Source organism: Suricata suricatta, chromosome 3 (assembly GCF_006229205.1).
Source record: "Suricata suricatta isolate VVHF042 chromosome 3, meerkat_22Aug2017_6uvM2_HiC, whole genome shotgun sequence".
Taxonomy (NCBI): Eukaryota; Metazoa; Chordata; class Mammalia; order Carnivora; family Herpestidae; genus Suricata; species Suricata suricatta.
Genome location: NC_043702.1, coordinates 25,858,555 through 25,877,031, shown reverse-complemented (window position 1 = coordinate 25,877,031; position 18,477 = coordinate 25,858,555). Strand labels below are relative to the sequence as shown.

The window sequence follows — 18,477 nt, the reverse complement described above, 5'->3', positions numbered from 1 at the left end:
ATGGCTCTCTTCCACCTCCTATAAATAAATCTCTGAAGCATCTTTTCCTCAAGGACCGATTGTTGTTTTTAGATCATAGCCTCTTGAACACTCAGCCAGTCCCTTTCCTACTATGTGGATCTTATGTGTCCAGGACTAAAGGATCCTCACATGGTGGTGGTGCAAGTAAATACTTGTGACCTAACTTTTCCTTGTCAATGTCTGCAACTCCACAGAGTATTCTTTAAATTGGGACTGAAAAGAGATTTGTATTTACAACGTTTTGTTATATGACACTGGACGAAGTCTGACACATCTAAAATCAGATTTCAAACTGGGTAAAGACGAAAACAAAATCATTACTTGTCCCAAATCCAAATTGAAAGCTCAAATTTATGCTTATTTCCCTGATGCTCAAATTTATGTTTATTTAAAGAAAGCTTTAGTGCAATTATTGTGACTGAATTTCTCCTAGTTTGGAAAAGAAGAATGTTGATGTAAGGGTCAAAATGTATTTGCTGAATGCTTCAGTAGTTTGTTTCATGCTTATGAAATTAATACTCAAGTTTAATGCCATATCTAAGTTTACAAACCTAGTAAGTGGAAGAGCCAGGATTCATCCCTAATTTTCTGGTTGGAAATGTACTATTTATTTCACCATATCTCAGTACCTAAGTGCTGGTCCTTAATACATATCATCAGCAGAGGCTAAGCTTTAGAGCATTTTAATGGTATTTGTTTCTGATATGTATATAAGGTATATATTAATCCTCTTAGTGGGAAAGAGGAATCAGAAATAATGTAGAACTTTGAATTATAGTTTGTATGCTATGATCACATAAAGTGTCTCACCCAGCTCAGTATGGTAGATTGTTATCAAGGGAACAGGCTTGTGAAGTTAGTGTTGTTATCTAGATTGGCCCCTCTAGTTCCAACCCTGTTCCACTAGTCTCACTATTTGGTGAAAGAGCAAACAATGATATGGATATTAGTGGATTTAGCTTCTCATTCTAGATTTCACTAGAAGCATCTACAATTCAGTGAAATAATTTATTCTCACTGGCCTCAGTTTTTTAATTTGAGATAAACCATGTACTGGATCCTGTTGCTAAAATTGTTCAAATAAAAGGCATAAGTAATAACAAAATTCAGTAGAGTTTATTGAGCACTTCCAACTTGCATGGGATTAGGCTTTATTTCTATTATCTTATATACTTTTACCAATAACCTCACACTGGGTTTTGTATTCTGAGTTCATCATCATTAGAAATAATTATGCACCCATCAACTCTCTTCATACAACTTGTTTCTTAGTCATGGTGTGTAATGAAGAATGAGTCATCCTTATAGGTACTTTACAGGCAGCCTGAAAAAGAGAAGACATGAAACAGACATCTGGATTCTCAACTTAACTTTCTTACGTCAACATGAACTTTTCCCTTAGTTTTGCATGGAAGACAAAGAGAAGGAATAGAGGTTATAGTCGGTTCATCAACAACTATTTAAGCTTTGAACTCAGCATTTATAAGCAAAGATGTGCATACATACATACATTTTAAATACTGTTAGGGACCAAAACTAAAGTTTCTATTTTGTTGTACTGGTATGCATAGTAATAATATAAAGTATAATTGAGCCTACATGGAAAAGGGAAACATAGTCATTAATTACATTATATAACTGGTTGTTTTATTCTTTTGTTCATTCTTGGATATGTAGCAGTACAAAATTTCAATCCCACTGTTTTTATTGAATTGGTACATTACATGATGACAGGGCAGACCATATCATAGAAAACATTCTAGAACTGCCTATGCCAAGAGCATTATGAAAATGGAGACATGCCTATCTGGCACACAGTATATTTTTCTTTTAGATTTTCCAAGCTTTCATTGTTTCTCTTTTTGCCAATTTTTGAGCGTATTTAATGTTGCCTAGTAATAACTATAATCAGTGACTATTTCTGTGCTTTGTGATCTTTCTAATACTGTAATCCAAAGAAAAACAGTGTGGTTTGTGGTTATATGGGAATCCTGAGAGAAAAAGTTATACCCTACTAAATGACATTTTCAGCATGCATGTAAATTATCAAGATATTAAAACATTCAGTTACTTCTTTGAGAGTTTTGCTCGTTCAGATTATTACATATTCATACCACGTTTATTACCCTACATCCATTTCTAAAATGACCTAATGGATAAAGAGAATTGTAACTGGATTTGAGATATTTTAAGCAGATGTGCTTTTGTCCTAAACCATTAATGAATGACAAGGAGTATCTAAAATAAATATTCTAAGGACAATTTGAAAATGTGGATACAGTGATTGAGGACAAGTTACTGCTTTCAAAATATGAAGTATATTTTACCACATACAATGGGTAAATTTTAAACATATTTCTACCTCCTTCAAGTAGGGTTAGACACAACAGCAAACTGGCATACTCCCAGGAATCTGACTAGAAGCAGTTAGTCCTGTGATTGGACTAGGTTGCCTCATCATAAATGTACTAGCCTGAGAAAGGGAAAGCTTCAGCCTGTATTTGTGAGAGTGATCATGTGACCTATCAAGATTATTGCCTTAACCTTTTACTCCAGTTATTCTATAGGGTGCTTTGTGTATGTGTTTCTGTTTTCCCTGTTCTTTTCTGAAGTCCTGTGTAGCAGCCTTTCCTGAAAGCATGTGTCTTCCAACTTTAGTAGATCAGAATCACCTGTTGAACTTGGTTAAACTACCAATCAATTTTCAAGCCCCGTGCCCAGAAATTCTAATTTTTCAGATCAATATCGGAGGTAATTGGCTGAAAACACTTTTAAGATACATTGGAATGGTATGATTGCCAAAGAATGTGTCAGTTTCATGATTTTTTACCTTTTCCGAAATGAGACAAAATAGTTTTTCTTAAAGATATTTCTAAACCGACATTCACATGGCCTCTGTTATGTATAGTAGGTCTTACTCAGGTCTAGTTACTCTTTGCATTTGGTGTCATTTTTTATATGCTCTCCAATGGAGGTAGAACTTGAGAGAATCCCAAATCCTAACCATTAGACCACCAGGGAGCATTTGGAGTTAGGACTTGAGTTCGAATCTACCATGCCTGAAAATTAGGTTCAAAACCGTTCTCTTCCCCCCCAGTGAGCTAGTGTTGGCCAAACGTCCTATAGCTGACAGAATCTTTTTCTCTGTGTTTATCTTGGGGTAGGGAATTGATGATTAATTTATTCAACATTTAAAATTTTGAATCCCAACCGTAGACTAAATGGCATTTTGGCCAGTTAGTATATTGCTATCATGATTTTATTGTGTACGTCTGTCTTACTTTTGCATGACCCCTTTCAGACTTTGAAAAACATGAAAACTTCCAACTACGTAGGCAGACAATTAAAAAATGGTTTCTTTTCAGTGCCATGTGTCTTTGATTTGCTTCTGTAGCCCTGAGAAAAGAAATTCATCGGTAGTTCAGGGAGACAAGAGAGCTGTCAGGGACATCTTATTCTAGGTGTTTCTACTTACTTTTTATTTCTTCCCTTGAAATAGAGAAAATGTGACAGTCATACTGCAAGCGCTTGAGGCATATGTGCTCAGAAACTTTTGTTTGGTGCACTTGAATAAATATATCTATTTGCTGACTTGCTGTAAGAACAGAAAGTGTAGAAACTATCAGAGCCTATCAAACTCTGTACAGTGCATGTACAGTATTCCGAGAGTCCAGTGATAAATGGAGGCCTGGATGAAAATGCTTCTCTTTTCAACCTGGGCTTAAAATGCATTAAGTTTTAATATGCATATATTAGACCTTTAGGGAGAACCAACAAAAATGTGTTTTTTGGCCATCACCAATATAAGTCACTTGTTTTAAAGTTCTCATTCACTTAGCAACATTCGCTTGAATGGTAATTAAAAGAGTAGTCTAGGGATGATAGAGAAAAGAGAAATACTATTTTTAAAAAACTAAGTAATGTTAGGGGCATCTAAGTGGCTTAGTCAGTTAAGCGTCCGACTCTTGATATCGGCTCAGGTCATGATCTCAGGGTTCTGGATGGAATCCTGAGTCAGGTTCTGTGCTGATAGCATAAAGCCTGCTTGGGATTCTCTCTCTCCCTCTCCTTGCCCCTGCCCAACTGATGTGTGTGTGAGTGCGCGTGCTCTCTCTCTCTCTCTGTCTCTCTCTCTCTCTCTGTCTCTCTCTCTCTCTCTCTCTCAAGCAATAAAACAAAAACAGACAAAAAAACTAATGTTAATTTTTCCAAAGAACTCATATTTGTGATGGGAGTTTGTTAACCTATAATCTATCTGAAAGTTCTAGAATATTAAGGCCTTATAAATGTTTTCTGTGGATAAAATTTAAGTCTCTTTTGTATTTTATTCACTTTACATACATGGGGGTAACATGAGATCTACTGTGTGCTAAATAATAATATATAATTTTCTCAAAAGAGTGGTACTTTAAATTGTTAGGAGGCAATAGGCATGGTTATTATTTATAATATATATTCTGCCTGATAGAAAAATTTTGACAAGTTTTACAGTTAAAAACAGAACATAGTATCACTGTCTGAGGCTGGGAAATACTGCAGTAAGCATTAAAGTTCCTAGTAATTAAAGATGTCAAAAGTGATAAATTACTTGATTGTTTAAGAAATATAAAAAATAAGCCAAATACAAATCATATTCAAAATTCCAATATAAATTAGTTTATTTTGTATATCCTTATGCAAGGGACAATCATATCACAAGACAATGTTTTTAAGCATGGCTTTCTACAGTTAGAAGCAGACCTTCGGATTGCCCGTAGGCAAGTCCAGATTTTTTTCACACACATAAAAAGCTATATAGGTACATATGAATTCACGTAAGTGAGTATAGATATTCAGGTAAAATCCTAGAGTTTTGAAACATAGAGCATTACAGCATTATAGAGCATTAGGCCTGGACAATTTGAAAAGCAGATGTATTTAAATATAATAGAATCTTAATATAGGAGAAATTAATTAACATTATAATAAATGTTCTATGAATCTGACAAATAATCGTGGTGCTGACTGGTGTACCTATCCATAAGCTACAAAATATATGTCCAAAAGTCTAATTTGTTATCATATTGATCTATTTTTTATTTATTAAGTAATTAAAAATTGGAATTTATCTGCCCCAAGCCATAGATTGAATTTTGCCATACAGACATGTTCTATGTTACATTAGGCATTTAATTTTGTTGTTGTTGTTCCTTGTATATCTTACTTGCATAGCTCTTCTCTTCTGTGGGATGTCTTACCTACAATTATCTAGATCTGACCACTTATAAGGCTCCTGGTTCATGGTACTAAAACCTTCTACTCAGTATGTGGAAAAGTACTTATTTTACTTAGCAGCATTAAGCATAAATGCATCAACTCTATCTAAAAACAAAATTGAATAATTTTGCATAAACTAATAGACAAGGAGTTAATCCATATACCATTTTAGCTTGGAATTTAATCTGTAGAAAAACTATATTCGTTCTGGTTTTAAGATAAAGTGATATACATTAAATCTTCAGTAGGTTAGAAATCTGATCAGTGCCAAGTCATATCATTTGGCTCATATCCCTAGAATCAAAAGTTAATGACAGATTGCCATATAGTAATGAGTCTTACTTTTTTTATATAATTAGTCATCAAAGAAATAGAGTGTAGCGGTGATCAAGGATTCAACTGCTGGATGAGAGCATGCATGCTTTGGTCAAGGAATATTAGATTGGGAGAATAGATCTAATGTTTGTTAAGGGGAAAAAGCTACAATTCTTTTTAACTAGTTAATATATAGTGTAGTCTTGACTTCAGGAGTAGAATCTAGTGATTCATCTCTTACATATACCAGCCAGTGCTCACCCCAACAAGTGCCCTCCTTAATGCCCATCTCCAGTTTTCCCCACCCCCATCAACCCTCCATTTGTTTTCTCTGTATTTAAGAGTCCCTTATGGTTCGCTTCGCTCTGTTTCGCATTTTTTCGAACCTCCCCCTATGTTCATCTGTTATGTTTCTTAAATTCCACATATCAGTGAAATCATATATCTGTCTTTCTCTGAGGGACTTATACCCTCCAGTTTCATCCACATTGTTGCAAATGGCAAGATTTCACTCTTTTTTATTACCAAGTAGAATTCCATTGTGTGTATGTGTGTGTGTGTGTGTGTGTGTGTGTGTGTGTGTGTGTGTACCACATCTTCTTAACCCATTCATCAGTTGATGGACATTTGGGCTCTTTCCATAATTTGGCTATTGTTGATAGTGCTGCTATAAACATTAGGGTGCATGTGTCCCTTCGAATCTGTACTCCTATGTCCTTTGGATAAATTCCTAGTCGTGCTATTGCTGGATTATAGGGTAATTCTATTTTTAACTTTTTGAGGAGCCTCCGTGCTGTTTTACAGAGCGGCTGCCCCAGTTTACATTCCCACCAACAATGCAAGAGTGTTGCCTGTTCTCCACATCCTCACCAACATCTGTTGTTTCCTAAGTTGGTAATTTTAGCCACTTTGACTGGTGTGAGGTGGTATCTCATTGTGGTTTTGGTTTGTATTTCCCTGATAATGAGTGATATTGAGCATCTTTTCATGTGTAGCCACCTGGATATCTTCTTTGGAGAAATTTCTATTTATGTCTTCTGCCCATTTCTTCATTGGAATATTTGTTTTTTGGGTGTTAACTTTAGTAAGTTATTTATAGATTTTTGATCCTAACACTTTATCTGATATGTCATTTGTAAATATCTTCTCCCATTCTGTCAGTTGCCTTTTAGTTCTGTTGATTGTTTCCTTTGCTGTGCAGAAGCAAAAAGCTAGAATTTTAAGAACTGGAATTTTAAAAGCTGGAATTTTGATGAAAGAAGAAAGAAGTCTGTTCTTAGAGAACTTTAAAATATCAACAAGAAATTGTTAAATAAAAAATGGTAGCAAAGATTGAAACTTACCACTCAAGTCCGTGACTGACATTTTTGGCGGCACAAGATCTTTTCTCAGCTTCCTTTCCAACTGTGTATTTTAATAGCATAGATTAACTGTGCATAGCACAATAGCAATGGAATGATAAAATCAAGTGAATTATCTCATTCTGATATAAAGAGGAATTCGAACCTTTCAGATCTCTTTTTTTAAAAATCCTTTTACAGGGTGCCAGGGTGGCTCAGTTGGTTGACCATCCAACTCTTGATCTCAGCTTAGGTTTTAATCTCAGGGTCATGAATTCAAGTCCCACATTGGGCTCTGTGCAGAGCCTGAACCTACTTAAAAATAATAATAAAAATTAGAAAAATAAAAATCCAGATTACAAGTAGCTGCATCTCCATTGATACTGGCACTTGTGGTTAGCCCTACCTGGTAACATTCCCATTGCAAATTTTTGTAAATTAGAAGTCAGTGTCTTGGACTTAGTACAATTCTTTTTAACTTAGTAATTTCCTTGCCCACATTATCAAGCTAGGGTTTGGAAGAGGGATAGAGGGAAGAATTCAGGTAGCTTTTCAGTATAATTATCAAGTCAGAAGATTGTGTGGCAGATCCTCAGCTTTCAGCTGTCAGGAGCAGTTATGATCTGTGATCTTCTGCAATATGGAAAGTAGAGCCTTTTTCATCACACAGTAGTGATGGGATACAATTTCTGGTACCTCATGAGTCTTATTTTATATTTTGGAGAGGATTAGAGTTTATCTCAGCTTATCTTCTTTAATACTATATTCACAGTTTTCAAAGAAATTTAGGTAAAGGAAGACTATACATCAGGAAGAAGAAATGAAAGGAGGCTGTGATCACTTTTAACTATATTGTAAAACCATTTTGAAGGGTGGAGATAATCTATGACCTCAAAACATAGATTAGGAATTTAGGTGAAATTTACCATGAATGTGTGGTATTTTAATAATACCATGTTGTGATTATAAGTGAGTATGGCTAAATAATTTCTCCTCTGAATCCAGCAACTTTTCTGTACAGCAGAAGGAAATCTTTCCAAATCATATTTTCTGTCAAAGTAGTTTTGTCAGCGCAATGCTGATTGTAGCTTGAAATGTCCTCAAATGATTTTCACTTGATAGTTAGACTACAGTTCAAATACCTAACAAATTAGAAAGTGATATCTGATGAGTCTGAAAGTATTTTAAAGTATAGTATCTGAATGGTCCCATCAGGAAGCCAGACAATGTAGTTTCGGTCACTAATTCACTGTATTTGTGCCTCTGATATTAATTGAAGCAGCATTGACAGCTCTTTTTCCAAACTTAGTTTTTACTGATTAATGAAAAAAAATCCAAAGCTCTAAATCTTTGAACATTAAGGAGTTTACTTTTTAAATGCCTAGTTTCTTGAAAACAAAGTATCTTGACATTTTAAGATAATTAATTTTAAGATAAATAATTGATACTCTCTCCAATAAGGCATTGGCTTTTTTAGGTTCAAGGTGAAGATTTTTGGTACTGACACATCTTTTCCAGAAAGCCTTGGGGGAAAAACTACCAATTTTAGCTAGGAGAGTTTGTGTTCTTATATTGTTTTATTTACTTTGACTATCTGTGGTGAGGACTCTTGGTGTTAAACAAGGGCTAAAATATAAACCTAAGCATTTCCCAAATCCTTTTGGACATGTTAATAAACATGGCATCAGAAAAAATTTTCTATGGTGAACTTGTTGGAATGCTATGGACATCATTGCCCATCCCTAAGATTCAAAAGTCCAGTCATAGATCAAAAACTCTCAGAAAGCTCAAGTTATACATGCCCCTGTAACTCAGCATTTCTCATGCTTATTTGAGCACTTTACCACTGATTTTCTTCCTTCCAAAACACATAACCCAAGACTAATCATGAAAACAAAATCAGACAAACTTCAATAGAGAAACTATCTATACCTCACCAGTATTTTTCCAAGTCATTAAAAGCAAGGAAAGTCTGAAAATTCTTACAGCCAAGAGGAATCTAAAGAGACATGACAATGAAAGGTAATGTATCCTGGAGAGAATTCTAGAACAGTGACAAAACAATGACATTTGCTAAAACTAAGATCATCTAAGTGAACTATAGACTTTAGTTAATCATAATGTATTAATATTTTATAATGAATTAAAACAAATATACATTACTAAGGTAAGATGTTAGTGACAAGGGTGCATAGGAAGTCTGTACTATCTGGTTAATATTTCTGTAAATCTGAAACTGTTCTAAAATTATAAAGCCTACTAATTTTTTTAAGTGGTATTAACATGTACTTCTTTTGGGGAAACTTGCTATTTACAAGTATTCACTCAGCATACAAAATAGATTGGGCAATGTAGGAATATGGAATTTTAAATTAAACTACTTTGGTAAAGAAGTCAAGGGATGTAAAGAAAGGATGCAGCGCCAAGGGTCCCAAATTCAAAAGTGACAATTTGAATCCACATAATTTCTTCAGCGCATTGGACATATGAAGATGGCACAAAAACTGAGAAAAAATATGATCTGTTGATGCCAAAATGAGGTCCTTTGATATTTGACTGGAAGACACTGAAAGAATGGGCTCTAGAACAGTGCAGAATCATCTTTATAAAAGATGTAGGGAAGATTTCAGATATGTACCTACAGAGCTTAATTCTGAGGGTACACGTCCCCCATCAGGCTTCTGTGTCTCTGACATTTTCCATGTTTGCCTTGGCACATTCTTTCATTCCTATAGAATAGCTGGAGACAGATTTACAGGTAATTCTTGTTATGGTACTTACCAAGTTTTCAGGCTCTTGTACCTCCATCCAGAAAACTACTTAAAATATTTTATATATAAGGACTTGGGAGTATAATGGCTAGTAGTATAATTCTAACAACAATAACAGAGATAGTAACTGTTATTTACTGGGCATGACTGGCACTGTGGTAAGCCATTTATATTTTTCTGTTCAAACTTTATAACAATAAACTAGGCATCATTGTCCTCACTTTACATATGAGGAGACCCTTCTGGAGATAAAGTTCTTTGCAAATTGTCAGGGATACAGGGATGCTCCCTGGTTTATTCACAAGCCCTTCAATCAATGATATGAAAGCTAAAACTTCTTATACACTTTTTAAATATGTTCTTTAAGGACAATGAATAGAAGAACCCTTATGGGAAGCAATTTAGGGGTAGGTTTGGTATTGTAGTCAAATCAGTTTAAATGAGCTAACTCATCTAGCTCTTCCTGGTATGAATAGAAAACTAGAATGAGAACTGAGGAAAGCATTGAAATTCAGCTAAAAAAAAAGACAAATGCTTGTTAAGAATCTGGCAGGAAAGCTCACTTTCTTTACAGCTTAGTTTATTTGTGATTTTTCTGAACAGTGCTTAGTAACAGGAAGTAGCTTTGTTTTAAAACAATTTTGTTTGTTTGTTTGGATGTTTTTACTTGAGTTAACTGTTTTTGAAAACCATAAAGTGAAAAACAAACAAACAAAAACAAGAAAGTGTTCTTAGTTACCATCAGAGACCATCATGGCATATGTCATTATCCTCAGTCTGGGGACAATAGGCCATCAATAAGACAACATTGCTGGCAACAGCTTTCTAGAACTGCGTAATGAATTATCTCTTATCAACTACATCTCTAAATGTAGTGGTATCAGCATATAAGTGAAGGCCATGCAACATCTGTCAGTGACTTAATGTGTACAAAACACCTCCTCTGTGACTTATTCAAACTTTACTATAATTCACAACTACCTGATACATGTCAGTGACTTAACTTTTCCAGAGCTGATTTGACTTAGTTGTGAAATAACGTTATATAGTACGATGTAGGTCTAATACTATGATATTTTATCTTTTCTCTATGTAGGACTCATACTAAGAGAAAGTCTTAGTATCTGTGTATACTCTTAAGCCATAGACAAGGTTTATGAAAGTTTGCTGAGAAACTAAGTCACAACTCTCTTTTAATATACAGTATCCAAGAAAACATCTCTGGTTTGATTGAATTCTTTTGAAATGGAAAACTGAGCTGTCAATGCAGAGCCTGCTGTGGGGCTTGAACTCAAGAACCGTGAGATCATGACATTAGCCAAAGTCATATGCTCAACTGACTTAGCCACCCAGGTGCCCTGAGAATTGTGTTTTTATTTTTTCCTTTTTTTTTTTATTAGTTTGTTGTCAAACTATTCAGCCCTTGGTTCTTTTTCAGTATTCAATAGTCTCTCATGATTTGCATCCCTCTCTCTCCCCAACTCTCCTTCCCCCTTCTCCTCCCTATGGTCCTCTGTTAGGTTTTCTCCTTTTAGACCTATGAGTGAAAACATATGGTATCTGTCCTCCACCTCACTTATTTCGCTTAGCATGACACCCTCGAGGTCCATCCACTTTGCTACAAATGGCCAGATTTCATTCTTTCTCATTGCCATGTAATACTCCATTGTATATATATACCACATCGTCTTGATCCATTCATCAGGTGATGGACATTTAGGCTCTTTCCATGTTTTGGCTATTGTTGACAGTGCTGCTATGAACATTGGGGTACATGTGCCCCTAGGCATCAGCACTTCTGTATCCCTTGGGTAAGTCCCTAGCAGTGCTATTGCTGGGTCATAAGGAAGTTCTACTGATAGTTTTTTGAGGAACTTCCATACTGTTTTCCAGAGCGGCTGCACCAGTTTACGTTCCCACCAACAGTGTAGGAGGGTGTTTAAAAGAGTACTTGGAATAATTTTCCCCAATTCATCATTTTCTTCTCAGCCATTTGTTTTTGTACATTTTTCTACCCAATTTTCTCATACTACAGGTTATTCCTATCTTGAAGGATTCCTTGACTCTACTGTATAGACAATATCATGTTCAATGAAAGTTAGATATCTACTTAAATGTCAAGTACTAGTTTAAAAAATATATATGTAAATTAATAATGATCATGTATTAAAGGAATATATATGCCAGAAGAGATCTGTAAAATCCATGGTATTAACAACAGCTGTTTCTTGATAGTAACAGTGGATTATTGAGCATGTGTTTTTGACCATAGCTGACCACTGAGTTTGCTGTAAGTGTGCCATATCTTAGTAATATTAGATCATAGTTCCCCAAAGTGATGGCTACAATTTTTTTTTTCTAATCCCAGGAGAGGTCACAGGGTTTGAAGAATGGCAGATGATCGGAAAGATGAAGCAAAGACGCCTCACTGGACCTCAGCTCAACTAACAGAAGCGTCTGCACATCCACATCCACCTGAGATCAAGGACCAAGGTGGGGCAGGGGAAGGACTTGTCAGAAGCGCCAATGGCTTCCCATACAGAGAGGATGAAGAGGGCGCCTTTGGAGCACATGGGTCACAGAGCACCTATTCAGATACCAAAGAGAATGGAATCAACGGAGAGCTGACCTCAGCTGACAGAGAAACAGCAGGTAACTAAGGGCTCCTTTGTCAGCAGGGCTGGCTTTGTGCTTTGAAGTCTGTTTAGACTGAAACTAAATTAATTCACCAGGATGACTTCCTTTCACTAGTTCAAGGACTAAAATTCCAGTCCATCAGGGGAATAAACAGTAAGAGAAGAGAAAAATCTTAGGGAGTAGCCTAACATTCCCCCAAAGTAATTGTATTTTTAATCTTATCTCCCTATTTAGTTTTTTTTTTAATGTTTATTTATTTTCAAGAGAAAGAGAGACAGAGTGTGAGCATGGGAGAGGCAGAGAGAGAGAAAGACACAGATTTTGAAGCAAGCTCCAGGATCCAAGCTGTCAGCACAGAGTCCAGTATAGAGCTTAAACTCACAAACTATGAGATCATGACATGAGCTGAAGTCAGAGGCTTAACCAACTGAGCCACCCAGGCACCCCTCCCTATTTAGTTTTTACCACTTTAATTTTAATCAACAAATCACTCAGGGCATATGTGTTTTGCTAGTTAACCATCAGCCTTTTAACTCATTGAAAGAGAACTTCACAAATACTTTGAACTAGACCTATATCTGATTGACTGACTAGAAGCATATGTACTTTTTAGGTCAGAAAGCAATATAGAATCTATCTCCAAGTCTTAACAAATTAAAAAGAGAGATTGGGGCACCTGGCTGGCTCAGTCCATGGAACGTGTGACTCTTGATCTTGGGGTTGTGAGTTCAAGCCCCACTTTGGGTATAGAGATTACTTAAAAATATAAAATCTTAAAAGAAAGAGAGAGAATAGAAAAGGGAAGAAGAGGGGAGAGGCGGGAAGGAAACACATACATGGGAACCATTTCATACTTCCTCAGAGAGCTTTTTAAATACTACTATTACACATGCATGAAGGAGAACTTAATTTGACTTACTCTTAAGCACTTCCTTTCAAAGTGTAATTTCTACCAATAGTCCTCTTTATTCTCTCATTGATAATATCTTCCTTGATGGCCTAGCCATTATACAGCGTTAACAGCATAGAGAAACACTCGCTTGCACTGTGTTCTTCACCATTATTTTCTGTTTTTTCTATAATCAGAATTTAATGGGTTTGAACACAGTAACTTGCTAACATGCTACTCCAAAAAAAGTAGGTAAACTACAAGTAATAAGAAAGGCTATGCCCCCTTCAAAGTCATCCCTTGCTTATTCAAAGACTGATTTTCTGCACTCCATCAATTAGTCAGCAGCACTGATCAACTGTGCACTTTGTTCAAAAATATATTTAAAATTAATGGGGTAATATTAAAGGCTTCTCAAATAATTGAAGAGAAGACAATGTATAATTTTTTTTAGTCTCCTCATTTGATAAACGACTCTTGAGCACTTTCTGTATGCAGGGTATGTTAGCCTCCGTGCCAGTGCACGTGCAAGGAATGGTCTCTGAACTTCACAGAGCAGATGATCCAATAGCAGACATGAGGCCTGTGCGCACGATTCAAACCAAAACACTATGTATTCTGTGCCAAATGAGCAAGTATAAAAGGCAAAGTTGAAAAGAGATCATTATTACTTGGGGCTAAAATTCCCAAATTGTGTACAGAAACAGCTCAAGAAGTCACAGCAAACTCAGGGGTGTGGCAGAATATTTTAAATGCTCAAAGGAAAAACAGTGATACTCCTCATCTGTTAAGTACTACATGACCTCAAGATAGTCCACAGTTTCAACATTCAGTTACAGTACATTCCTTTTCAAGATTTATCTTTATGATAAGAAACAAGTACCCTGCAGACCAGGAGAGGAGAGTGGCGGTGTCCAATCTAATTTAAGTATTTGAGAAGCTGTGCAATGCTCAACAGACACCTATACCCCATTAGTAAGGAACTGTGGATACAAGAGAAGTGAAAATGTTATTTTTGCCTTTCATGGTCACAGTGAGGATTAAATGAGATAGTAAAGTGTACGAAGTCAATGAATCAAGAAATAGTATCTATTAATTACTATGTTATTATTGGTGGTGGCAGTAGTGGTGTCTATATGGACAATAGGGCACTCTCGATAAAGGAATGTTTTTCTAAAGCTGAGTATAATACAGCTTGAACAGGGTGGGATCTGAGTTTCAGGAGCACTAACCAGGGAGATTTTGAAGAAATTGAGGCATGAGGAGATGAGGATCCAAGGAGCAAAGTTGTGGGGAAGGCAAAAGATAATGTGATAGACCAACATTTTTCTCATCATCATATCTTGCAACACCTGACATTACAGTTCAAGGACTCAATAAATGTTGAATGAGTGAGTGAATGAATGAATGAATGAATTCAAAAGAGGAAAGTACTATTTAAATTAATGGTGAATGAAAACTCTTGAAAGTCATGCTTTGTCTCTTGGGCTCTCACCAGTTGAATCTTACTGATGATGATAGAGGCTTGTAATATACTAAGGAAAAAGAATCCCTGTAGCATGCTTGATCAAGGAATGAAGAACCAACATCACTTACTATTTCATTTTTTCAGTGGTCTTAATTAAATATTTAAGAGCATCAGAAAAATCTCTTTGCCATGTCAGTATGTCCTTGCCAGCTTCCTTGAGAAGATAATATAAATTAAAAAGAGATTAATAGATGTTTCTTTTAATTTATGGGTTCAGGATCATCCAGCGTTAATTTTGAATTCAACTCAACATACATCACGAGAATCTTGTATTACCTTTGAGAAATGGATTCCGAAAGTTCTATATGTATGTTCATAGTGAGAAAAGTTGTAAGCAGCCAGTTGTGGGTCACCAGAGTGAAGTGTACAATCCAAATTATGATGTTTTTTAAATTAAACTCCCTCTAGAAATAACTGATTAAGCCCATAAAAGAGCCATATGTAGACAACTGTGGGAAAGGAAAAATGTAAAATATTGTCTCATTTCTACAGAATATGTTCTAGTGATCGTTTAATATGCAATTAGATTTTTCTCCAAAATTTAGCATAATAAAATAATACATTTTATTACTGGTGGTTTATATATAACTGTTCCACACTCAAAAATCATTCCCAGTAAAAAGAAGTGTTCTTAAATCTCAAATATAGTCTTTAAAAATGCTAACCATTGATAATATGCATCACTAATATGAGCTGGCATTATATTTTGAGGTGATTATTTTAAAGAGAACCAGGAGAGCTATATACTAGCCTCCTCTTTTATCATTTACATGTAATCTATCAGTACATTGCATTTTTCCTTTACAAAAGATACTTCTCCAGATACTGTTAACATGACATATTTCCCAATTATATCAGATCTTCAGCTACATGTTGTGGTGTCCAATCCACTACTGGTTGAATCCAGAGATCTTTCTTCTTTCCTTCTTTGCTATAGTCCTCTCTTCATTTTTAGAAATAAATTTTTCCTCAAGGTTGTTTCTTGCTATTCATCTCTAAAAACAAGATCCCGTGATAAATGCAGTGCCATTACTGCATCTCCCTTCTCCTTCCTCTGTTGCCAGGTGGGCTTACCTGAACCAAAGATCTTCCCCTATTCTCTCTTACCTACACTTTTGGATGCTCATCTTCATTTCTGGCCAGAATAATTTTTAATTTTTAGACAGACAAGCCCATAATCAGTTTATCTTTGATCTCATGTGCTGAGACTGGGAAAGGGAGAGAAAGGAATTCTAGAAGGCAATAATATTTTAAATTATGTTTTTTTACAGATTACTCCTCTAGATTTTGTCTCTTTTTTTTTACAGTTGAAAGCTAATCCCTAGAAAAGTAGATAGAATTATTTACTCACCTATTGTAGCATAACTGTTGATTACTTTAAGAATTTTTCCTGTATTTATTCACTAAAGTAACCTTTTTAGAAGCCATGCCACAAAAGCCCCCACAACCCCCAATAAAAGGAGAAACCATTGAAAATCTAGTATTTAGGAAGACCACTATTATAATGAAACTAAAACCATCATTTTATTAATTTATTTTTATTGAGGTATAGCTGACACATAATTACTTTATTTTTAGGTATACAACATGGTGATTCAAGTTCTCTACACATTATGATACATTCCCCCAAAACATCACTGCCATCTGTCACCACACAGCACGGGTACGGCACCACTGACCCTATTCCTGCGCTGTACCTTTTAGCCCCACGACTTAGTCATTCCATAACTGGAAGCCTGTACCTTCCTCTCCCCTTCGCCCATCTTTGCCTCCCTCTCACCCCATTCCCTCTGGCAACTATCAGTTAATTCTCTGTATGTATGAGTCTCTTTCTGCTTTTTGTTTCTTTTAAAACAGTCATTTTTCAATTGTCTTCCAAAGCATGAATCACAAAAGGCTTGTAATAAACCTTTCCTCACTTTCCCACCTCATCTTTATTGAAAGGAAGAGGACCGCACTTGGTACCCCCAGAGTTCCAACCCTGACTGAAAATTAGGAGTCACATCATTTTTTTTTATTTAGAAAAAATTTTTTTTTGTTATTTATTTATTGACACACAGAGACAGAGAGAGAGTGTGTGCACGTGATCATGAGCAGGGAAGGGGCAGAGAGAGAGGGAGAGCAGGCTCCACACCATCAGTGCAGAGCCCGATGTGGGGCTTGAACCCACGAGCTATGAGATCATGACCTGGGAAGTCAGATGCTTAACTGACTGAGCCACCCAGGCACCTCTAGGAGCCACATCTTTAAGTTTCTTATCTTCTGTATCATATTAGCATTCCTATCAAAATAACTGGAAGAGACCAGTAAGTAAGACCACCTTTCAGTCCTCCTCTTCACTGATGTAGTCACCCATCCGTGATCACATGACCACAGCCAGGCTCCAGGTCTCCAGCTGCATAGACCCATGCACTCCCACTCCCCCGCACTGCCAGATTCAGAACAGCACTGCCAGCTGCCGCTGTTAGCAGTCAGAGCCTTCTGTTGCAGAATAGCCACTTCCCTGTACCTTTAAGCATGGCAGAAAATCCTAACTTTAGTCTTGGTTTTAGAATGAATGGAGCAAGAAAGGGGGCAATTCTCAGAAGTGCATAGATGCCACAACATTGAAGCACTTAAAATCATGCTTTTGTGGGCCACCTGGGTGACTCGGTCAGTTAAACATCCGACTCTTGATTTTAGCTCAGGTCGTGAAGTCATGGTTCATGAGTTTGAGCCCTGCATAGGGCTCTGCTCTGGCCGTGTGGAGTCTGCTTGGGATTCTCTCTCACTCAAAACAAATAAATAAACATAAAAAAAATCATGCTTTCATGATTTTGACTATCCTAAGGTACAGTGCTTTCAACACAAGTGAGAAACGCCAGAGTGTAAAGACCTTTGTGAGCATCGAAAACTGGTATCAGCCATCTCTTAGAGTAAATTTAAAGATTAAAGGACATTTCTCCAGTTACCCCCATTCCAGTTCTCCGGTGCTGCTTTGTTTCCTCAACTTCCCGGGGATCCTATTCAGGTCCAATTCCTGCTGGGGCAGTGAGGTCCCTAAAAGCTCTTCCTGGTGGTGCACTATTGCTTTTTCGGAGCTTACCGTGGGAGCTGTGCCTTTGCCTTGCCCTGCACTTTACCATCCCCATAGCTTAGACAGCCAGGGAACCAACATAGTGAGATATGTTGTTGCTGAAATTAGAAGTTAAGGCTTACAAATACATAATGGAGGAAAAGGTTTTCATGTCAGCGTGCAGAGTTGAATATACCTTGAAGCTTCTGTTTCCCTTTTTCATCTTAGAAAATTTGAACCTGCCTTTTCTTATGTCTCTCATTTTTCCTGCTTCCATTCCTAGATTTGAGAATTAATGGCAGGAGTCATTATGCCACTTAAAATATGACTTATTGTATAGGATATTATATTAATGTACGCAGAGCCAAAAGAGTACAGAGCCATGTCTCCCGTACACCGACTAAAGCCATCTGCGCCACCCCACAAGGCAAATAAACACGCTGGCCCAACAATACAAGAGGTTGCAGATTTTCCTTTCCTTGTTGCCATGGCAACCACTCATTGCTCTAGCTGCCATTTCCCTGAGCTGCACAGAGAGAGGAGTGTGCAGTTATTTAGCATTCAAGGGTGGATCTGCAGAAAAGCACAGGGCCTCACTGCGAAGCGTCTGGGCCTGGCGGCGCCGATGGATGAGTACACAAAATGGGGATCTTGTCCGTGGTTTC

General features: G+C 36.6%; 1 protein-coding gene across 14 annotated transcripts in view; it reads left to right on the top strand.

Moving 5' to 3' along the window:
- The window catches only part of MAP2 (microtubule associated protein 2), a 274,592-nt gene that overhangs the window by 188,322 nt on the left and 67,793 nt on the right, over positions 1 to 18,477 (top strand). For all 14 annotated transcript variants that reach the window (XM_029933945.1, XM_029933944.1, XM_029933938.1 and 11 more), the window contains one exon: positions 12,072 to 12,355. In XM_029933945.1, the coding sequence (XP_029789805.1) occupies positions 12,094 to 12,355 (262 nt within the window). In that variant the 5' untranslated portion in view covers positions 12,072 to 12,093. The remainder of the gene's footprint in view (positions 1 to 12,071; positions 12,356 to 18,477) is intronic.